The sequence below is a fragment of the Rhinolophus sinicus genome, linkage group LG15 (genome assembly GCF_036562045.2).
Source record: "Rhinolophus sinicus isolate RSC01 linkage group LG15, ASM3656204v1, whole genome shotgun sequence".
NCBI lineage: Eukaryota > Metazoa > Chordata > Mammalia > Chiroptera > Rhinolophidae > Rhinolophus > Rhinolophus sinicus.
Genome location: NC_133764.1, coordinates 46,684,550 through 46,706,617, shown reverse-complemented (window position 1 = coordinate 46,706,617; position 22,068 = coordinate 46,684,550). Strand labels below are relative to the sequence as shown.

Here is a 22,068-nt window from a genome sequence, read left to right as displayed (position 1 = left end):
CCTGCACAGTCCCCCCTACCCCCCCCACCCAAGATAAAAAGGAAAAGTTGACCTGGGTTGAAGAGAATGGGGGAGGAGGAAAGACAGTCATTAATCCATACACATTAATTATGCATCTATCTATAAGGCCTCAATGAGGTGTGTGTGTGTGTGTGTGTGTGTTGTTGTTGTTGTTGTTGATGGTCCTGCAGAGAGTGGGGATGCTAAAGTATCCTATTCCCAAAAGTTCTTCTCTTAATGTTCCTTGAAATATTACACCTCTCCTATTTTCAGCGAGGTCTGAATCACGCTGGTGATTTGACAGCCCTGGATTTGGCACCCAAAGTCTTAAGTTAATTATGTTGTTCGTTCATTAAGAAAAAGTTCTTAGCACCTACCAAGTGACAGATTCTGTACTAGTGCTGGCAATAGAATGGTAAACAAGACAGCGGATGTCCCCACTCTACCTGGGGAACACAGACCACTGCATGTTGTTATATCACCCTTCAGGTGTTATCACCCTCAGAAGTGGCGTTTAAATTGAGACTAGAGTCATAAACAGGAGACTAAGAGTAGTATAGACGAGACCAAAGGCGGGAGGCTGCAGAGACATGGCCCCTTGAGGTAGGTCTGGGGCAGGGGAGTGAGGGAGACCAGTGGGCAGGGCCAAATCGTGCAGGGCTTGTGGAGTTATTTTATCCTAACTGGGAGCCAGTAAAGAATTTTAAGAAGAAAAGTGACATGGTCAAATTTGAATTTTTGGAAATGGAGCGCGGACTGAAGGGAGCGAAAAGTAGAGGCTGGGAGACTCGTTAAGGGGCGACTGCGGCTGTCTCAGCGACAGATGATGTCTTTAATCAGGGAGGTGCCAGAGGAGATGGAGAATAGTGGACAGTTCCAGGTACATTAGAAGTGAAATCCAACAGGGCTGGTGACATAAAAATAGCCCTACCTCAAATAAAGAGAACCTGGGGAAGAAACAGAACGGATGTTGATAAAAGACTTTATTTTGCGCTTCAATCACCTGTCGTCACCTCTCCCTTAACTCCGTCGCCTCTATATATGGAGATGACAGTAATACAAGGGGAGGGGCAGGCGCGTACAAAAATCCGGGTACTTTTCATTTCAACGTAGTGGACGTCAGCGGAGAGAATAGAGAACACAAGGCACTTCCGGTTACTCCGGATGTGAAGACGCCTAAGCTCCTCCGCCGGCGGAGGGCCAGGGTGACGGGATGGCCGGGTGGACAGCGCGGCTGATGCTGCTAGCCGGGGCAGCCGCGCTGGCCAGTGGTTCCCAGGGCGACCGCGAACCGGTGTACCGCGACTGCGTGCTCCGGTGCGAGGAGCGGAACTGCTCGGGGGGAGCATTAAAGCACTTCCGCTCCTGCCAGCCAATCTACATGAGTCTAGCAGGTAAGCCCCGCCCTCTAAGCCCCGCCCCTTGTGTCCGAAATACCTCTGTGCAATCTGTGAACCTTGTTTTCCCACGCAGGGCTCGATGTGAGTGTGATTGGAGCTAACAGGATAATGAGAGGCTCATCAGCCAGTTTTATTTTCCCAGCAGCTCTCATTTATTGTTTAGTCAGTCAAACAGTTGTTTAACATTCATGGGTACAAAGCCCTGAAATCAGACCGGGGTCCTGCCCCTCGCTGCTCACAGCTACCACGGGACATTAACCTTCTCAAGTGCAAGGTAGAAGATAATTTGAGCTCTAAAGGACCCTTAGATGAAGCAATAGGAGCATGTAGGAGAGGAAGGAATCGTTTCTGGATTTGAGGAGGATTTGAGCAGTCATTTTAGAACATTCTGAGAAGGAAAGGTTTCCAGTGGATACATTTATTTGGACCTGTGGTAATAGAGGGCACCTAGTGTGTGACAGGTGTCAAAATAATTAATTTTCACAACAATCCTTTGAGGTTTATTCTAATTTTACAGATGGGGAAACTCAGAGAGGTTAAGTACTCTGCCCAAAGTCACACAGTAAGTGGTAATACAGAGTTTTTAGTTCTGGCCTACTTGACTACAGGTTTGTTCTCTTTATTATCCCTTTGCGATACAGACAGAGGGAACAGAGAGAGTGGAGGCCCTGAGCAGATGCAGGCACATCCAGTGACTTATTTTACTCAGGGAGCAGGATGCATGAAAAGGAGTATTGGGAAATAAAGTTGGAAAGACAATTTGGGGCCTTAAAAGTCAGACTGAAGAATTCGGGCTTCATTTTTACAGGAGGGGACTAACACAGCAAGGGTTCCTCCCAGGTGGGTGAGAACAAATTCTGTGTTCAGGAAGCAAACATAAACCCAGGCATCCATAGATGAGTTCATCAGATGCAAAGATCCCTATTTGGGGTGAAAGGAGAAAAGAAGAAACATCTCTATTTGCTCACTGTATACCCCCCACCCCCTGGAACACACACACACACACACACACACACACACACACGTCTTTCCTTATGTGTATAACCCACCATCTCTCATCGATCCAAGCGGGAAACTAGAATTTTGAGATTTCTTCTGGTTCTCTCCGACCTGCAGGCCCTCTTGACCTGCATGTGACTTTGAGCCCCATTCAAGTTCTCTCTGCCTCCTGTACTGGGTGGTTCACCAGGCCAATTTATGTTTCAGGCTGGACCTGTCGGGACGACTGTAAGTATGAGTGTATGTGGGTCACCGTTGGCCTCTATCTCCAGGAAGGTCACGAAGTGCCTCAGTTCCATGGCAAGGTGAGTTAGAGAGTCAAGGTAGGTAGATGGTAGTAGTGTGGCAGGAATAAGACACCCTCCCATTGGACTACACTGTCCAAGCAGTCTGAGGTATGGGGTGATGAGTGTGTGTTTGAGGCAGATACCTGTTCTCAAAATCTTCTGGTTTTCATATAATCAGATGGGACCAATGTGTCCTGCCTCTGGATTTGGAGTGACAAGATCTGGGAGGCTTTGGGATCCCCTCAGAGTGTGGTGCTGGGCTTCTGAGGGTGGCTGAAGGCCCACCTTGCTCAAGGACAAATTCCCTGACCGCCACAGCGTCCTCTCTGTTGCTTTTTCAGTAGGAGTCTGGATTAAAATAACAATATCCCCTCAGATTGCCCAGCGAGGCACAGTGTGCTGATGCCTTTTGATCCGATATGATGGGGCTTCTTGAGGTTCACAACAATTATTCTCCCCAGTTTGTCACAGAGTAAGGTGAGGTTCAGAGAACTGTGGTCAGTGTTAGAAGAGTGATTAGGACCTCTGTCTTCTGGATGGCAGGTCAATGCTGTTTCCACTAGGCCATACTGAGCCATCTATACTGGATCACCTAGGCTTCTCAGTGACCAGGCTTATGGTGCTAAGTGCTGGTTAGGATAGAGGGATGACCCTCAGCCAGGGACTGGAGGGGAGCTCACTGACCCAGAAAGGAACCGAACCTGAGACTTTGGCCAGGTCCAGAGCTGAGGAACTGGTTGGGGACCTATGGATGCAGCAAGTCAAGAAAAGATAGTTTGAGCCACCTGGGAGTTGCTTGCCCCTTAGGCATCCTCCCTGTGTTCCTTTTTCAGTGGCCCTTTTCCCGGTTCCTGTTCTTCCAAGAGCCAGCTTCTGCTGTGGCCTCTTTCCTCAATGGCCTGGCCAGCCTGGTGATGCTCTGTCGCTACCGCACCTCTGTACCAGCCTCCTCGCCTATGTATTCCACCTGCGTGGCATTTGCCTGGGTAAGTAACCTGGCAGGATTCCTGCTTTACACCCTCACCTAGGATAAAGGAACTGTTAGATCCCTGCTCGCACCCTACAGGGCTTCCACCCACCAAGCTGCCCCTCTGTTTTCCAGGGCTGAAGTTGCAGGGTGCTCAGAAAACAGGGATGGTGCTGAATTGTGCCTTACCTTTCTAGCAGAGTCCTAGGTCAGGCTGTTTGGGAAGGAGAGAGAGGAAAGAAACATTGTTCTTGTCCTGAAGGAGGAAGCCACTAAAAGACCCAATAGGGCCATTTATAAACACAGAAGGGAGATGGGTGGTGGGGCGCATGTTGGGACCACAGGCCTTTCCAAGAGCGTCTCTGAAGGACTTGAAGCAATTTCAACCCCAGCTCAGGCCTAGAAGCAGTGGCAGCCAGAGCACTCCATCGAGAGTTCAGCCTGATCTTAGAGCACCCCTGGAGAAGCTTAAATATGTGCCAGGGATGGCTCTGAGCTTCAGTGTGACTGGTCAGAAAAGCCAGCATCCAGGGTCAGGAATTGTGTGAGAAGCATGGACTTTGGTACAGATATGAACTGTGACACCCTTGGGGAGGGTGTGAGAGTAAGAGGTTGCTATGGAGGTCTCTAGATGAGAGCTACCACTGTAAGCCTTAGGGAAACAATCCCCACTCCCTCAACTTCCTGCCATCCAAGCAGCCACTCGGTCATGTATTGAGCACCTACTGTGTGCCAGGTACTTTGCTGGGTCCTGGAGATCCAAAAGTATATGAAAACAGATGGGTCCCTCGCCTCTGGTACTAATCACACAATTGAATGTAAAAATGCAGTGGAGGAGAGGTGCTGTAAGGGCATGTGGTGGGGGACCAGGTCAGTACAGGGCAATCAGGGAAGGCTTCCTTAAGGAAGGGACAAAGGAGGGAAGATTAGAATGGTGAGTGAATGTTAACTAGGTGAATTCAGGGAGATTAGGAGGAGTCATCTACGGTGAAGACTCAGAATGTGCACAGGCTGGAGAGAGCTCAGGTTATCTGAGGACCTGAACAGCCAGGAGGCCTGCCATGCAGGAAGCCAGGGAGTGGGGTGTGCGACCAGTGGGCAGGTAGCCAGCCCATGGGGAACCTGGGGACAAACAAACACTTTAGATCTCGACTCTCAAAGCATCAGGAAGCAATGAGGGTCAGACAGAAGGGGTTTCATGACTAGATTGCTTGCAAAATTCATTCTGGCTACTGTGTAGGGAACAGATTGGAGTGGGTGGGGGTGCATGCATGGGGCTGGTTGATAGCTTTAGCACAGGGCACAGAAGCTAGACTAGAGAGGTGGCACGGGTCTTAGGAAGTGCGGTATTAAAGTGTATTTGAGCTATGGTTTGGAGGTGACATTAAAATTTTTAAAAAATTTCTTTAACAAACACATATGTAGCTCTACAGTATGCCAGGCACCATTCTAAGCATTTTATAAATATTAACTTGTTAATCCCATGACAAGCTTATGAAGTAGGTAGTATTGTACCCCCGGTTTATAGAGGTGGAAACCAGGACTGGAGTTAAGTAACCTGTACTAGGAGCCGGGGATCTGGCTCCTGAGTCCACACTTACTGTCCTGGCTATGCTGACAAGCCTTGGCGGTAGGTTAGAGGAGAGAGGAATCCGGGATGACCACTGTGTTTCTGCTTACGAGACAGTGATAGAAGCTGTGAGTGTGGATGAGATCACCAGGGAGACCTTAGGCAGCGAGAAGAGAAGGAGACTACGACAGAGCCCTGAGGAACCTTAAAATTTAATGGCTGGATAGAGGAGGTCGAGCCAGCAATGGAGACAGAGGTGTAGGTAGAAAGTTAGGATATCACGTGGTTAGGGGAGCCCTGGGGCAAGGACAGGAAGGAGAGAGTAGGCCATTCTCCTGAATGCTGCTGGACAGTCGAGGAAAATGAGAATTGAGAACCTTAGGAAAACTGATAGCGTGGGGGTGCCGAGAAGTCTATGCTGAGCGCCAGACTTGGGAGATGGGAATCGGAAGGAGGGCAGGATGGAGGCTGTGAAGCCTCTGGGAAATGCTGATCCTCCCTAATACTGTCCATTCAACAAATACTAGTAATTGTTATGAATTATGGAACACAAATCATGTGATGGGCATTGTCCTACCCTGTTTCCCTGAAAATGAGACCTAGCCAGATAATCAGCTCTAATGTGTCTTTTGGAGCAAAAATTAATATAAGACCCGGTCTTATTTTACTATAATGTAAGACCCGGTCTTATGTAAGACCGGGTCTTATATTAATTTTTGCTCCAAAAGACACATTAGAGCTGATTGTCCGGCTAGGTCTTATTTTCAAGGAAACACGGTATGTACTTTACCTACATGTTCTCATTTAATCCTGATACCATTGTGAGCTCTGAGTAAGTCTCAGAGGGAAAAAAAACTCTGCCCAAAGCTAATAGCCCACAAGTTAGCGAATAGTGGAGACAGGGCAGGTTGACATCCAGGTCTCTCTAAGTCCGGAGCCCGAGCACCAAGCCCCTTTGGGGTTGTCCCCACGGACTAGGACAGATGTTAGCAGAGCACTTACTGTGGGTGGAGACAGGGGTTAGCACTTGTGGAAGCTGACGCCCTTTCCCCAGAAGCTGAGCCCAGTGGGAGATGCAGGTCCAGCCAGCCTGGGGGGCTCAGGTAGAGAGGCTGGAAGTCTTGACATGGGGCGACCACGTGGGGAAGTCTGTTGCAGGAGCCCTAGGAGGAGGAGAGGCTCCACCTGGGACCTGCAGGCCTGATCAGGCTTGGACATATACACATGGGGGGGGGGGGAGGTTGGATTTCAGCATTCCAGGCTGGGGCCATAGCAGGGGCCATAGCAGGAGCGAAGGAGAGTGTGGGACCTCACAGGCAACCTGGGAAGGGCAGCCTGGCCACTGCGTGGCTGTGTGAGGGGGAGGAGAGGGAAGGAAGGTGGAGCAGAGAAGGCCCGGAGTGCCAGGCTGAAGGGCAAGTTCTGTTGTAGAGGCAGGGGCCTGGCATCAACACACATTGTCACAGGCCTGGGTGGGATGAAGTCACCACTTCCTGTTTAGGCCTCTTGCAGAGAAGGGAATTTGGTCCTGGCTAAGAAAGCAGGGAGGGCATGGAAATTGAAGAGGGGTATACCTGTCCCCTTTCCCTTGAGGTTCTTCCAGGTATACTGTTTGTCTCGCCCCACCACCTGCACCACCGCCTCAGCTCTGCCCCTAACAGAGAGCATAGGACAGCCCTGTCTGAACTCTCTGAACAAAGCTCAGAGCCTCCTTGGATAGACCCAGGGATTTGAGGTGGCCTCAGAGGGTCCTAGCCTTTGTGTTCACGTGCCAAAAGCCAGTGGTCATTTCATGACTCTTGTCTTTGTCTCCCTGATTCATGGGTCTTGCATCTCACTGTCATCTGCCACTCAGCTTACTTCTCAGTGAGGCGTCACACTTCCCAGCCTTATATCCAAGGACTCTCAGGAACAGAGGAGAAGCTGTTAGGTTGGGAGAGGAAGACACCTGGGGCCTGTGTCTTAGGCTGCCCTACAGTATATGGTGTTCTGGGACATGGAACCCCCTCATGCCACCACTAGGCCCTTGAGGGACAGAGTCTCAGTGTCACAGTCCCTTGGGTGATCCAGTTTGGATTTTACACTTGGTCTTTCATCCTGTATGTATTTGCAGGATGGAGGGATCCTGCCTGTATGGAGGGTGTGGCCGTGGACCTTGCCCAGAGCTGGATCTCCTGGAGCCTTGGAGCTCTTGATTTCTGTTGGGGTGGGGTAGGAAGGCCCCTCACCTCCTCCAGGTTAAGTCTTGGGGGGGTTGTCCCAATCTTTTTCTCTGGGAAATGAGGAGACCCTGCCCCCAGCAAAGTTAGTGAAGCGTTAGCACAAGAAAGCAGCCCCTGCCTTGACATTTAGGCCTGAGCTTGGGCTGGACAGCAGCCAGGCTTTGAGGGAGCCGCCAAAGCTCTGTACACCACGGACCTTAGACTTCATGGAACTGGGGGCCCGTGTTCTCTGCCAAAGCTGGGAAGACAAACCAGTTCCCTGCCCCTTCATCCAGCAAGAAAAGGTCCTCAGGGGGAGAGGCGAGAGCCTGAGGGTCTCAGGATGATTTGTGGAGGTGGGGACTGTGGTTGACCTCTGCTGAGGAACCTCTGAGAAGGCATAGGTTGAGGCTGCAGCAGAATGATGGTTAGAGCTCAGGAAGGACTTCCTGACAGTCAGACACGAGCCAGTGGAACAGGCAATGGCAGGAAATCAAGGAATCCTTTTCGATGGTGGAAAAAGCCCACTTCTTCCTATCTCCATCCACCTCTTCTCTCTCGGGTGAACTGGGCAGGTTTGCTCCGCGTGAGGCAGGGGGTGAAACACCATGGCCTTTAGGGGGGGCCCAGGATGGCAACAGGCATCATATTTAACATTCTGCCTCCCCCACTTCTGAGACACCGAGCTATTTAAAGACCCACTTGTCCCCACCACCACGGTGTCAGTGACAGCCCCGAGCACTGGAGCTTAGCACTGGGGTCGAATTCCTGTCACTTGGCATCCAACCAGTTTCACGGCTGTGATATATTTGTCTCAATTTTCTTATTTTCCAACAGACTGAAACAGCCTCCTGCTCTCTGTCCACCCAGCCTTCCCTGTCCCCCTCCATTTCCACCCTCATTGGCACCCTGCCCCTGGCCTCCCCCTTTCCTCAGTGTTTACAAGAAGTTCTTGGCGCCTGCTGGGCCAGCCCCTCCTCCTCCTGGCCTGTCTGATTGGCCAGTTACCCCATCTGCCCCCCCATTCTACTCGAGCTTGGCAGAGGAGCCCAGGAGCAGCCGGACACTTGCATCTTGGGGGCTTTCCTTTCCTTCCACATCGCTCTGTCCCCTTCACTTGAGTCTTGATTACAAACTGAGTGAAGGGAACTTGTATCTCTTCAGTGCATCCTGGCAGGGTGATGGCTCTGGAGCCAGGAGGAGGGGGCGCTCCCTATAGCTGAGGTGTCTGCACCTCTGGGATCCACAGACCCTGGGGCCCCATGGTTTGACCTGCACATTGTGCCCCTTGATGAAGAGGAAGATGAGGTCAGGTGAAGGGAAACCTGCTGGACATGATGAAGAAAACTGGCATTTATGGGGCATCTACTGTGTACCAGGCAGCAGCAACCATGTATTGAGTGGTTTCTTTGGGCCAGGCTTTCGCAGACATCATCCTCACGACCCTCTTATGCAGTGGGTACTATTATTAACCCTGTTTTGTAGATGAGGCAGCTGAGGCTCAGAGAACCTGTTATTTGTTCAAGATCACACAGCTATTTAAAGGCTGAGGCAGGACTTGAACCCAGAGTCCATCTCACTGTGAAGGCTCCAGACATTCTGCGCCCAGACTGCCTGGGCCCACAGGGAGAATAGGAGGCAGATGTGGCCTCCCAGGTCTGTGGAGAGGTGTGACGGTCCCCTGCTGGTCAACACGGTGCGGAGAAATAACACCCTAGTGTTTCACCCTGACCTGGGCACTGGGCTGTACAGACCTGTATTACTCCTTCAATCCTTATCAACACTAACTGTTCACATTTTACAGATGAGGAAAGTGAGGCACAGCAAGGCTAGGACATGCCCAAGGACACAGGAAATGCAGAGCCAGCATGTGAACCCTGGTAGTCCGGCCCTAGGACCTGCATTCTTTTTTTTTTTTTTTTTCTTTAATATCTCTTTGCCACTTGTTTTTTTTTTTTTTTTTTTTTTTTAAAGATTTTATTGGGGAAGGGGAACAGGACTTTATTGGGGAACAGTGTGTGCTTCCAGGCCTTTTTTCCAAGTCAAGTTGTTGTCCTTTCAATCTTAGTTGTGGAGGGTTCTGTTCAGCTTCAAGTTGTTGTCCTTCCAGTCTTAGTTGTGGAGGCCGCAGCTCAGCTCCAGAGGACCTGCATTCTTGATGATACTCTCTCCCGGGTCTGAGGAGAGGGTCAGAAGAGGAGCCGTCCATAATGGGACACTCCCCAGGGAGAGGCGGTTTTTCAGGGATGCAGAGACAGTTAAACGGGGGACCAAGCAGTCCCCACCCGTGCCCTACAGCTAAGCCCTGCTCCTGTGCACACCTCCTACTTTCCTTGTTCCAACCGCCACTGAGCTCAGTCTTTTTGTCACCTCCCCCTTCCTGCTAGGTGACGAGGACTCCTGGCTGGCTTCCAGTCCCTGCTGCCTTCTCCACCTCCCTCTCACACTGGCTCCAGGGCCATTCTCCTCCCCAAGGCTGTCCCTGTTCCTGGCCTGCCTGGGAGATCTGGTCCACGTGACCACCTGGGTCCTCTCCATGCTGACCCTGAGTGTCACACTTTGTGGGAGCAGTACCCAAGAAGCACCCTCTTCTGTCCCGTTTTCTAGCCTCCGTTACTGTCTGGGGAAGGGGCAGCATGAGGGATGGGATAGCATGGCTGTCCTTAAAAGCGGAAGCAACCTGACCTAGAATAATCACTTGACATCAGGCCTGGACAGGGATGAAGGAGCACTTAGGCCAGTCCCTGATTTTTCTCAGAGGGAATCTCAGGCCATTGTCCAGGACAAGAGAAGCATAAACAGTGGGAATCACCCCAGGACCCAGGCAGAGAGGCTGGTACCAGGAGCCCTCCAGAGACTTCCAGGACTGACTGGCTTTGCAAGGAGAGCCCTCTGGCCCCCTCCCCACTGACCTTCCCATTCTCCCTGAAGCCCCCTCGCGCCTGCATGAGGGAACTCATCCTACTGTCTGAGCTTCCTGGTGCAGTAGCCATGGAGAGTGGCCTCCTACCCTGCTCCTGTGGGCCGTGCCTGGCCAGTTTTCCTGGTGTTCGCGACTCCAGTGAGCAGCTCCTGGCAGGGCTGTCCCACCCTAACGCATCCCTCCCTACCCCCGGGGCATCCAGGCTGGCAGTTTCTTCCTTTCACTGATTGTCAGTGGTTTCCCAGCCCTTCCTCCCAACCCAAGTATGTATCTCCACCCCAGCCCACCCTCTTTTCAGTAATTTGGGCCTCAGCCGTTGATACAGCAGTCTCTGAAAAAAAGTGCCAGCACACTCCCACAAGATCGAGGGCTCTTTTGCAAGACGATCCATACTCCTTGCAGTTAATTTCCAGGAAAAAGGCCTGAACTGTTGTTCCCCTGGGCCCTTGCCCACCACTGCGCCTTCAGTCCTGCTTCTCTGCTTCTCCCAGAGCTCTGAGCAGCAGCCACTGGTCTGGCGGGTTGGGCCGGCCCAGCCAGGAGGAAGCTGGGCTAGTTGGGGAGCCTCCTCCTCAGAGACTTGGCCCCAGTGGGATCTGCTTGATCTCCCTCCCTTGCTTGCTCCGGACACACCCCAAGCTGGCTCAAGCCCCTCTACCCCACCCACTTCATTCCCACCCCCAGAGGCTGAGGTCACTGGCTCCCCTGGCCTGGGTGGGGCTGTCATCACCTGCCAGTTGGGGAAGGAGGCAAGCTCCCCCCCACCCCCACCCCGGGGGCTGTTGTCTTAGCGATTGAGTAACCAGGGAACTTGATTTTGCTGGAACTAGTTCCCAGGCCTGGCTGGAAACGTGTGGAGGCTTCAAGCCCCCCACCCTCCTTAAGGGTTCAGGGTAGTGGGAAGCTGAGCCTGAAGGAGCTGGGCTGGGTGGGGATGGAGGGGCACGGTTTTTTAATGGGCTCCAGGAACAAGGGGAAATGCTTTTGTCTGCTATGGAGAGCCTCTTCCCAAGAGTAAGACAGATGTCAGCCTCTGGGGGTCTTCCCCACCTTGGGGTGCCACACTCACCAGCTGCCCCCCTCCTCAGGTCTCCCTCAATGCTTGGTTCTGGTCTACAGTCTTCCACACCAGGGACACCGACCTCACCGAGGTGAGTGCCCCTCCTACTCCTGCTCCTGCCCCTAGAGGGGCGGGTGGGGCAGAGCTGGCTCTTAGGTCTCTGGCTGACTCCATTTAGGGAGCACCTGCTCTGTGCTGGGCATTTAAAACCTATTAGTGAGTGCACTTGAGCTCACTTAACCCTTGTGAGGTAGGTGTGATTATTGGCTCTTCTTAACTGATGAGGCAGCTGAGCCTTGGAAAGGTGAAATCACTTGCCCAGGATCACCCAGCCAGTAAAGGGTGCAGTCCAGACTGGAGCCCCTACCTGTGGGGGCTCCAGACTGCGCTCTGAGTTCTCGGACATGCTTTGATGTTCTGGAGTTTTTGTAGGCACCCTCCATCAATACCTAAAGCTTCGCTGTTTGAGCACCATTTTTAAAAACTGTACAATGTGAATACAGGGGTCAGTCTGTTAAATTCAGAAGTGAAACAGCAATAGGCAGGAGGAGCATGAGATCTGGACCCCACTGACTCTGGGCCTCAGACTGCGGCTGTGCCTCTGCCCCCAACCCTGGTGGTCCTCCTGGCCCTGCCCTGCATGAAGCCTTGTCCCCCGACTCCCCTCACACCGGCCCCTCATCCAGCTCTCCTTGTCCTCAGAAAATGGACTACTTCTGTGCCTCCACCGTCATCCTGCACTCAATCTACCTCTGTTGTGTCAGGTGAGCCCATCTCTGGAGCTGTAGGGGTAAAGTCAGACGGGTCACCCAGCCCTCCCCTGGGGATGCTGTCCCCAGGGCCTTCTTCGCCAGACCCTCAACACATATCCCCCCACCCCCACTGGATGGGGATTCTGGGGTAGGACTGGGGGCCCTGGCTCTTTCCAAGGAGCTGCAGCACTTGGTCCCAGGTCCCTGGAGGTTTGGAGGTCTGCCCAGCTGGCCTGTTTTGGTGGGGGAGAGGGGCAGTGGCTTCCATGGACTGCTGTTGGGGTGAGGGGATGCTTCAGGGAATGCTGTTCTGGGGACGGGCCACCCTCCATCTGAGCCGCTCTGGATGGGGGTGCAGGACCGTGGGGCTGCAGCGCCCGACTGTGGCCAGTACCTTCCGGGTTGTCCTACTGTTAATGCTGACGGCGCACGTCTCCTACCTGAGCCTCGTCCACTTCGACTACGGCTACAACCTGGTGGCCAATGTGGCTATTGGTGAGGCGGGGTTGGGGCCCTGGGGAGCTGGACCTGATGCAGAACTGCTGGTTTGGAGTAGAGGTGGAGGGTGGGGGGTTGGTGCTGTTCCTGGAAAAGGAGGTTCTAGAGAGACCTTTGGGTGGGGGAAGGGGAAAGATTTGGGGTAGGAGAAGGGGGAGGCTGGGAGGAGAGTCAGGTGGTCCTGGGGTCAAAGAGCACGGGGGATATTGGATGCTTTGCTGGGGGCGAAGGGCTCCAGGGAGTGAGCCTCTCCCCACCCCCCGCGCCCCTAGGCCTGGTGAATGTGGTGTGGTGGCTGAGCTGGTGCCTGTGGAACCAGCGTCTGCCTCACGTGCACAAGTGCGTGGTGGTGGTCCTGCTGCTGCAGGGGCTGTCCTTGCTGGAACTGTTGGACTTCCCACCTCTCTTCTGGGTCCTGGATGCCCACGCCATCTGGCACATCAGCACCATCCCCGTCCACGTCCTCTTTTTCAGGTGGGTACTACTCCCTGTCCAGGGCTCACCTTGTGCCCTTCCTCACCCGCTCGGTAGGGCAGACTGAGTTCTCTGCCGCTATGCCCCCTGCCAACTTGCCTGCACGCACCGCACCCAGCCCCCAGGGGGCGCTCTCAGAGCTAAGCTTCCGTGGGCTTCTTCCTTGGCTCAACAGCTTTCTAGAAGAAGACAGCCTGTACCTGCTGAAGGAATCAAAGGCCAAGTTCAAGCTGGATTGAAGGCCCTGGGAGCGGGTCTGCCCTAGTGGGGATTCTGCCCCCTCCCTGCTGTGTCCCCTTCTCCCCCCAGTCTTTGAGATGATTTATTTCCCTTTTGCATCTTGAACTTAAATATGAAGGATCATGTAACCTGCCCACTCCCTTGCTCACCCCAACACGCCCCTCACAGGTCTTGGCTTCTGTTCAGGCCTGGCCTCTGAGCATCTGGGGGAGGGAACAGGTAGCCAGCCCTCTGGTTCCTGACTCAAATGGTGTATGTAGAACTGTGTTCTTAGCTCCACTGAGAAGAGAGCTGCCTGTACCTCCCCATCAGCTTCCTCCTCACATCTCCTCACTGCCTGGCCGGTTCCCCTGGTCCTCTGTCTAGCTGGGAGACCAGGTACCAGGTGCCAGGACTTAGGGGATGCAGTGGGGTCCCCTTTTGTCACCCCCCCGCCCCCCGCACGCCCTGTGCCCTCCTCTAGGACCACTAGGTGGCACTAGATGCTTACTCTTTAGCTGCCCCTGTTTCAAGGCAGTTCGCATTCCCCCAAGGGATCTTGAGGACCAAGCTGTTGGGATTGGGGATCAGTGTCGCCCTGACTGTTGCCCTGGTCAGACCCCAAGAGGCCACACTCTCCATTCGGGGCCGGGACCCCAGAGAGCACAGGGCAGGAATCCCCCTGGCCTCTGTGTTGCTGTCCAGGTTGGGAGCCTGCACACAAGTGTGTACGGGAGTGTGGACCAGACCAAATGTGTAGGTGATGCGATGGTGAGCACAGGCCTGGGTGTGTGGGGTGCTGGGTGGACAGTGTATGTGAGCCTGGGCCGGGGACAGTGCAGAGTGGTTTTAAAGTGTGCGTGTTGGGTTAGTATGGGTTAGGGGAATAGACATAGATTGAGTGTAAGATGAGTGTTAGTGCAGGTGAGTGTGCCACACAGTGGGGGGGCATTGGAGCAGGATGAGGGAATCAAGTCACAATCAGCAACCATTTATTGAGCACCAGCTGCACAAAGGCCCAGGCCAAGCCGAAAGCCAGGATATCCCCAAGACCTGGCTGGGGGTATGGGTGTCTAGGCTGCGCGCGCGTGTGTATGTGTGTATGTGTATGTGTGTGTGTTTCTGTTGCCCCACCCACCCCACCCTTTGCAAACCACATAGGGCCCCCACACAACTCAAGATCACCTTCCAGAACAAGCCACTTGGGAGGCAGAGGGAGGAAGGAAAATAGGGATTCCTTGGGCCCCGCCAGCCTCCCTGTCTCCTCCCCCACCCCAGTGCCCTGCTCGTTAAACCCCTTTGCCACAGCCTGAACCCTGGGGAAGGGAACAGGCAATCTGAGGGAAGAGGGAAAAAGGCTTATGGTTAGATCTGGTTTCTAGCCTTCCCAGAGGCAGGCAGGGGCCACGCTGTGTCTGCACCCTGGTAAAGGTGACCCCTGCCAGTTGCTGGCAGCCCTGGGATAGAATGTGGCACTCCAGAAACTTTCCATCCAAAGGCAGTCTCTGTGATTGGAGCAGCGAGTCTGGCTTCTTGTTCTTCCCTGCTGCCTTGTCCCTTTCTGAGGTAGGCACGCTAGGCTAAGACTCCAACTGAAGGCACTTGAGTGGCTTGTGTTAATTTCTTTTGATACTGAGAACTATTTTAAGGTGGGAGGGTAGCAAGGGACATTCTTAATAAACCAATTTTCAGCCTCACCTACCCTTGTTCAGCTCATTTGTGTGAGTGGGTGGGATAGAGGGAAGGAGGAGACCGTGCTGTCTGGAAGCAGCAGACAGGTGGGGTCGCTATCTAGGTACGGGGTGTGGGGATGGCAGGGACCAGATACAGAGCCACAGCAGAGCTGCACAGAGCTCCAGTCCAGCTCGTGGAGGGAGCTGCGGGAGGGAGCTGGTGGGTGTTCTTCCCCTCTCACTTCACTGTGCCTGGATTGTAACCTTGACCCCTGCAAATTCCACTTCAGTCTCTTAATTCTCCCTGCTGTCCCCCCTTCTGGTCTGAACCTTTCTGAGCTTCACCTGCAAACAGGATAATAGGACCTGCTCCTGAATGGACCGAGTAGGTGTCCGGCACACACATGCTGACTGAGGTCCCTCTGACCGAGGCCTGCCTTAGTTTGGGAAGAATGAGTGATACAGAAACCTACCTTCATGGGTTGGTGCCTCCCACACTCCCACAACACAGGAGAGCGCTCTGGGCCCTTGTTGCTTCCCAGGAGAGCCATAGACAGCACTGACACTCGGCAGCAGAGACATTTCTTTATTAGGTGCCACCTCAGATAACAGGGAACTGAGTGGATGAGGGCTGCTGGCCCTGGGTACACTGGGGCCTTACACCCTGACCTTCTGGGCCCAGGCAAAGAAAATGCCCTTGACATCGTCAACGCCTGTGCGAAGATGGGCAGGCATGGTGTAGGTGCGCAGGTCGCGTACCCTGTAGCCACTGCGCACCAGGGCCTCCCTCACCTCCTCCTCACACACCGGCACCACTGCCAGCCTGGCCTCCCCAGCCAGGTACCATGACTCTTCCAGGGCCCCGATGAGGAGGAGGTGCCCCTCAGGCCTCAGCAGTGTGGTGATGTGGTCCAGGGCCCGCTGGAAGCTGGTGAGGTCGGGGCTCACTGCCTCCAGGCAGAAGGCCGAGACCAGGGCATCGGCAGGCAGCGGCGCCAGGTCCCCAGCACCCAGGGGCTGGGGCTGGTGCACATCGATGGGCAGGACCCGCTTCACCCTGGCTCGCAGCTGGTGCTCCTTCTCCTGCCAGGACTCACTGTGGGGGCAGAAGGCAGCGTCAGGACCAGGGCTCAGGAACAGTCCTCTGTTGCCACGCCCCGCCGCCCATCAGCGACTCCATGGGAGGCCCCCCACCCCGCACCCCAGCCCTTACCCCTTGTCCTCAATGAGGCAGACATGCTGGCTGTATGTGCTCCAATCGAAGGCCCCAGGTTCCTCCCGCAGCCAGAGCCCCAGCTCCTGGCGATTCACCTCCAGGAAGTCTGTCATGGTGATGTCCTCAAAGTGGGCGCAGGCGCTGAGCAGTTGGTATATGGTGGGGCCCGACCCAATGTCGATGAGGGTGCGTCCAAACACTTCACCTGGGTGGGGCAGAGGGAGAGGGTCCCGGTGGCAGACCTGTCCAGGTGGCCCCCGTCTCAGTTACTCCTCCCTCAGCTGCTTCTCCCTCTGCCCCCCTTTTTCCTCTGTGTGTCTTTATCTAGAAAAAGCATTGGCTCTGGAGTAGAACTAACAGGGTCTGAGTCCTGGCTCCAACACCTACGGACTTACCTTGGGAAAGGAACTTCACCCCCCTGAGACTCAGGCCGCACATCTGTGAAACAACCTACCAGTGATGATTACGTGGGGAAATCCTGAGGTGCCTGGCAGTTTCTCCCAGTTGTCACTCTGCCCCCCTCTTTCCTGTCTCCATTTCTTTCTCTGCGTCTCTCTTCATCTCGGTCTCCATCTCTCCTGCATCCCCCACCTCACCTCTCACTTCTGAGCCTTCTCCCCTCCCCGCCCCTCTCCAGGTGTCTCTCCTCTTCCCCTCACTTAAGGGATAGTGTTTCTCTTCCTCTTCTGTTTTCACCTCTTAACTACCTAGCTCAGCTCTTGGTTCCCATCTGACTCTCGCACGCGCCCCGTTAGCTCCCTGGTAACTTCTTGTCCTCGGTGCCTTGGTTCTCCCGCGCTCACCGGTGGCGAAGGTCTGCGCCAAGCAACGCAGCTTCCAAGGCCCGACGCCGTCAGGGCTGCTCAGGTTTCCCCGCGGAGGCGCGTAGTTGTTGCGGAGGTAGGCACGGGGCTCGAAGCGCTGGTAGGCGGAGGCGACCGCCTCCCGGGCCGGGTGCGAGTCAGGGTCTGCGGTGCTCATGCTGCCGCCGCTGCCGGCCGTGTTCCCCGCTCTCGTCTCAGCCCCTTTATCTGCGTCCAGACCCCCGCCCCGACCCCTCCGCTGCGGGGGCGGCGGGCGAGAGCAGAGCCGCCTGGGGCCACGCGCTCTGCGTCTCCCCCAGCCCATCCATCTCCGTTAGTGTCCGGGCGGCAGACACACGGGGGTGTGGGCGGCACCCGCGGGAACATGTGTTCCCACCCCTGTTCACAGTTGCGCTCGCTGCCCCCCACCCTTTGCCTTACCTGGCTTGCTCCGAGTCCCGCTTCCGCGACCTGAACCTCGGTTTCACACCCCCATAATCCTTAGATCCCCGGCCCCGCCAGCCCCAACCTCCTCCCGTCGCCCTTCTCCAGCTCCCGCAGCCGTAACCCCCTCTTGCCCATCATGTCATCTCTTTTCTTTTGCCAGGGTTCGAATTAGCCCTGTTCCCAGTCCCCACCCCCCAGAGCCCTCCTCCCGAGGGCCCCGTCCCCCACCAGGCTCCCCTTCTTCAGGACACCCTGTCCAACGTCACCCCAACTACCCTTCTCCGCCCCTCCTCCAGGTCTCATTTTCATCCTTTCCTACCCTACCCCCGTCATCCTGCGCCCCCCCCTCACCCCCACTGCAGAAGGGACAGTCCGTTCTGGCTTCCGCTACGGTTGCTCCGGGGCCGCACAACGGAGCTCGCCCCACCCGTCCGATGGCAGCAGCGATAGGGAAGGAGAGTAGGGCTAATGCATTTAGCGGGTGGAACAGCCGGACTTCCCCTGCGGGCCCTGCCGGCCCGAGCGTCTCATCTGGGGGCTGCCGAGGGCGGAAGCCTCGGGACGTTCCAGCTACGTCCTGAGCGCCCGACCCAGGTGAGGGCGGGAGAGCGCAGGGCGCATTTTTCAGGCTGCCAAAGCCAAGAGGCGCATCCTGGCCCTCGGCCGCCAAGGGTTTAGGGTCCCGCGGGTCTGGGGTTTCTGACCCGTCTCCTCTCCCAGGCCACACTCCAGCCCTCTCTGGGGAAGCGGGCCAGACCAGGCCTGAAGGTCCTGCTTGGTGCTCCAGGTACTAGGCTGTCAAGATGCCAGGGTCTCCTCTCTTACCCCTCAAATAGGAAGTGGAGGCTGCAGGGCTATCTCCACGGTCTTCCTGGAATGGGACCCCTCATTGTCAGTCCACTGCCCCTCTACCCTGGGTGGGCTACCAGCCCCTACCAAGATGGGCCCCTGTCCTCCTCTATGCACCTCTGCCCACCACCCCTTGTCCCAAGGAGAAAGTGTCTCCTTGTTGGGCCAGGCAGCCAGGTTGGAACGTGAGTCATCACAACAGCTGCAGGGTCACAGACAGGAAGCTGAGCCCCCCCACCCCCACCCTGACAACCCACCCTGGGCTCTCAGGAGAGGGAGGGCGCAGCACCTGACCCCAGGCAAGGATTGATTCTGTCTGGATTCAGAACTGAGGCAGGTCAGCCTGGGGGTCACTGACCCCATCCACACCCTGATGCACAGCCAAGGACAGCCCTGGTGCCAGCTCCCTCCATAGTCTCCATGAGATCATTTAAACAAACCCTGGATGCCAACTGGCCTCCAGGGCACTGCCCAGTGCCAGGGGACTGGACACGGAAACCAGGACTACACAGCAGAGGCAGGGTACAGAAGGGGGACTGGCCAGCCACCCAGTTTACAGCTCTGTTCCTCCCCCCACCCCAAACGGGGTGTACCCACTAGCTTTGCCATATTTAGCTCAGATGCACGGCCTGTTCCCAGAAGTAAGCATGGGGTTTCCAATGGGCTGGCCCCCACAACTACAAGGAAAGACAGGAAACTGAAATATGATTGAGCATTTATTGCAGCTAACGGGGGTGCTGGGGGCTCCAGCCTGCCTCTGCCCACTTCACATCCCCCTCCCTCCTGTCTTCTCCAAGACTCCTTCCCGTAATTCCCAGGTCCCCTTGCACTTTTTCTGTCCTTCTCTGAAGCTGAAGCCGTCCTGGCCCAGGGTCACCCCTCAGGGACCTCTCAGCCTCACCAGCAGCTTTTGTCCCTCCTCCTGGCGCTGGGGGTACTCAGTTGTGCTGGTGCCAGCTCTCCACCCTCAGTGCCCACTATCTTTGCTCCCCTCCTTTTGGCTACTTAGGGGACCCAGGCATCCTGGCCTCTGGTTCCCTCCTCCTCTAGCCCCCAACTCTGGGCAAACTACAAAGCATCCATGGCCACCAGCTCCCCTCCATGGTCCTAGCCAGGAAGGACCCAGCCCAGGGTGGGCGCAGTGGAGCTCCAGTCAGTCCCTCTTAGCCTCTCTGTGCTTCCTGGGACATGGAGCGCGACAGAGAGCGACGAGGGGCACCTGGCTTGCTGACAGACACCACAGGGGGCAGCTGCTTGGTGATCTCTGCCATATCCTGGCGCTCCGCACACTGGCCCCCCAGGGCTCTCTCCAGTGCCAGCAGCTCCTGCAGCTGGGTGGGGGTGTCTTCACGGTCCTCCTTGGCGGCACTCATCTTGGTGGGGGTGAAGAGGGGCAGTGGTAGCACCCGCTGGTAGGGCAGCAGGTATGTCTGCAGCCCGCGGCCCAGGATACCCATACGCATCACCAACCAGGGGGAACGCTGCACCAGCGCCTGGCACTGCCCCTGCTGGTGGTAGGTCTCATGCCGCTGGGCATCCTCTTCATGCAGGGAGCAACTGGGGAGGAGCGGGGAGGGGTCACTGAGCTGCTGAGACCTGTTGCCCTCCAGTCACAGGCTGGGTGGGGGGACCCCTGGGTGCAGGAGAGGTGACTCCACTTCACTCTCCCTTGCCCCCAGCCCCAGGAACTTCGTGCTGTGGCCTCTTAAGACTCAGCAAGGGCGCTCGAGGGGAGGAGAGGAGGGACCCCAGCTGGCCAGCACTCACCCCTCCTCAGGACGAGTGAACAGTGTCAGATCCTTCCATTCAGCCCAGAAGGCCTCTCGACGCTCACAGTTCTCCTCAGACACCAGGCAGCTCAGCTCTGAAGTGGCCATGATCTGCTTCACTCCCTCAGCTCTGCTCCTCCCAGGCCCTTTAAATAGACCCCTCCTCCCCCTCCTCCAGGGGCTATTTTCAGCCCCTCTGGTGTCAGATGCTATAAGCAGAGCCAAGGTCTGATGGGGAACTCTGGGCCCAGAGTGGGGGTTGGGGTACCTGGACTCTCTGGCTGGCCCCAGGTTGGAGGTCAGCTTCTGAAGACATCAAGATACTGCGGTAGGCACAGGGGTTCAGAGCGACATCCCCAGGTGTCTGACATGCCTTAGACACTGTCTGAGACCAGGCACATGCCCAGCCTCGTGCCATCTTGGCACCTGCCCTCTGCCCCACCCCTTCCCCCTACCCAGGGAGGACAGTGGTTTGTCCATAAACAGAGCAGGAAAGTGAGGGAACTGAGGCCCCTCTGGGCTCTGGACCAGTTGGTCAGCTTCCCCCTCCCACCCCACTGCTGTCCTCTGACTGGGTTCAATGGCACATCCCTGGACCAAACCCCTCAACAGGAATGAACAGGGCAACCATGTCCCCAGACATCTGCATCCGAAGGCCTGGTCCCCGACCGCCACCACACTGACAGGGATACTGGCAGTTCACTCCACACTGGGAGTCTGGGCACGGACCTTTGCCAGGTGTCATCTTTCCCCATGGCCAGTGGTCTCCCAGGTTGGAACAGTCAGAGTGGAGGCAGTAGGTGTGGTAGTGGCCCCAGCTCTACTCCCAATACCCCAAGTGGGGTGAAATGGGGTGAGATGGCAATCCAGGGGCTCCAATGAGTGGCAGTCAGCAGATCTGGCTCTAGCCCAAGTCAGCTATAAACAGGTGTGACCATGGGACAGTCCTTGCCCCTTTCTGGGCTGCATTCTCCCCACTTTCTGGTCACAACAGCCTGACCAGAGCTCTGGGGTCTGCCAGCTCCAAAGTGTCACCAAGGAAGGGTCTGGCTCTGATTCAGAGAGCAGGCTCGGAGGATGGCTGCTGGGACAGCCCAGCGCCCAGCTGGCACACAGGGTGGTGGGCACGGGGGGGGGGGAGGAACAAGGGCACTGCTGAGTGGACAATGCAGAAAGGGCACCAGAAGGGGCAGTGAGAGGAGCTGAGCTAAGGGTCTTGTGGGGACAGCACAGCACCAGTGGCTGGTAAGCCCCACAAGCACGCACCGGGGCAGAACTGCATACTCTTGATTACTGAGGCACTATGCCTGATTCCTGGTGTCTTTCAATCTTATAATAGCTCTATGATGTAGTCAGTCTCATTTTTACAAAGTAGGAAATGGAAGCTGAGATGCAGATTTGCCCAGGGTCACACACCAGCCAGGCCCAACATGGGCCCCCCTGGCTCTAAGCAAGTCGACTCCTTTGAAAACCAGCAGACGTGAAGGGAAGAGAGAAGCGCCCTGGCCCTCACCTGGAACGACTCGATGCTGCCCCTAGTGAGTGTCGCGGGGCACAGGGGTAGGTGAGTGGTGCTCAAGAGGCTGAGATCCCAGTCAGGCCTCAGCGACCAGGAAGCCCAGGCCCCACCTCCAGGCTCCCCTCCTATTTTGGGACCCCCGGAACAGCCAGAGCCTGCTGTGGGCGCAGCTGGGTCTCTCCTACCTCTCCCCAAACCCTGGACTGGAGGCCTTAACCTGACCTTCCCTCACAGGAAGCCTGCTATGGGGGTAGGACATTTTTCTGACCAGTCATCTGCCCAGTTGACACATTCAGGAAAGTATGTGTGTGCTGGGGTGGGGTGAGGGGGGTATTTCCAGGAACTGGGTCCCCACTGGCTCCAGGGTGAGACAGAGTGTCATGTATCTGGCCATGGTGATAGGTGGCTCACTACTTCCCCACATACATGGTGCTACCCTCCT

The 22,068-nt window shown here is 55.7% G+C and overlaps 3 protein-coding genes across 5 annotated transcripts; 1 reads left to right on the top strand and 2 right to left on the bottom strand.

Annotated features, from left to right (window-relative positions):
• Positions 1–1,109: 1,109 nt before the first annotated feature.
• Positions 1,110–15,047, top strand: PGAP3 (post-GPI attachment to proteins phospholipase 3). 2 transcript variants are annotated; one of them, XM_074319592.1, is made up of 8 exons: positions 1,110–1,394; positions 2,517–2,704; positions 3,520–3,672; positions 11,436–11,498; positions 12,110–12,171; positions 12,518–12,654; positions 12,930–13,131; positions 13,307–15,047. In XM_074319592.1, the coding sequence occupies exons 1-8, from the start codon at positions 1,214–1,216 to the stop codon at positions 13,368–13,370; spliced, it is 1,050 nt and encodes a 349-aa protein (XP_074175693.1). In that variant the 5' UTR covers positions 1,110–1,213; the 3' UTR covers positions 13,371–15,047. The 2 variants fall into 2 exon arrangements, with proteins under 2 accessions (XP_074175693.1, XP_019603249.1); XM_019747690.2 differs by having other exon boundaries at positions 1,111–1,394; positions 2,607–2,704.
• A 544-nt stretch (positions 15,048–15,591) lies between these two features.
• On the bottom strand, positions 15,592–17,750 carry PNMT (phenylethanolamine N-methyltransferase). 2 transcript variants are annotated; one of them, XM_019747642.2, is made up of 3 exons: positions 17,043–17,750; positions 16,237–16,444; positions 15,592–16,119 (listed from the first exon to the last, which is right to left on the bottom strand). In XM_019747642.2, the coding sequence occupies exons 1-3, from the start codon at positions 17,365–17,367 to the stop codon at positions 15,681–15,683; spliced, it is 972 nt and encodes a 323-aa protein (XP_019603201.2). In that variant the 5' UTR covers positions 17,368–17,750; the 3' UTR covers positions 15,592–15,680. The 2 variants fall into 2 exon arrangements, with proteins under 2 accessions (XP_019603201.2, XP_074176992.1); XM_074320891.1 differs by having other exon boundaries at positions 16,947–17,644.
• A 1,291-nt stretch (positions 17,751–19,041) lies between these two features.
• TCAP (titin-cap) lies at positions 19,042–20,264 on the bottom strand. Its single transcript, XM_019747647.2, has 2 exons — positions 20,106–20,264; positions 19,042–19,895 (listed from the first exon to the last, which is right to left on the bottom strand). The coding sequence occupies exons 1-2, from the start codon at positions 20,213–20,215 to the stop codon at positions 19,502–19,504; spliced, it is 504 nt and encodes a 167-aa protein (XP_019603206.1). The 5' UTR covers positions 20,216–20,264; the 3' UTR covers positions 19,042–19,501.
• Between the last annotated feature and the right edge of the window lie 1,804 nt (positions 20,265–22,068).

Bases quoted from the DNA above. Each gene is read 5' to 3' on its own strand.
- PGAP3 (XM_074319592.1), top strand. From the start codon at position 1,214: ATGGCCGGGTGGACAGCGCGGCTGATGCTGCTAGCCGGGGCAGCCGCG. The intron at 1,395-2,516 runs GTAAGCCCCGCC...TCCGACCTGCAG, and splicing joins AATCTACATGAGTCTAGCAG to GCCCTCTTGACCTGCATGTG. The intron at 12,172-12,517 runs GTGAGCCCATCT...ATGGGGGTGCAG, and splicing joins ATCTACCTCTGTTGTGTCAG to GACCGTGGGGCTGCAGCGCC.
- PNMT (XM_074320891.1), bottom strand. From the start codon at position 17,367: ATGGGCTGGGGGAGACGCAGAGCGCGTGGCCCCAGGCGGCTCTGCTCT. The intron at 16,445-16,946 runs GTAGTTAAGAGG...TGCCCCACCCAG, and splicing joins GGAACCAAGAGCTGAGCTAG to GTGAAGTGTTTGGACGCACC. The intron at 16,120-16,236 runs GTAAGGGCTGGG...CTGCCCCCACAG, and splicing joins TGCCTCATTGAGGACAAGGG to TGAGTCCTGGCAGGAGAAGG.
- TCAP (XM_019747647.2), bottom strand. From the start codon at position 20,215: ATGGCCACTTCAGAGCTGAGCTGCCTGGTGTCTGAGGAGAACTGTGAG. The intron at 19,896-20,105 runs GTGAGTGCTGGC...GCTCCTCCCCAG, and splicing joins TTCACTCGTCCTGAGGAGGG to TTGCTCCCTGCATGAAGAGG.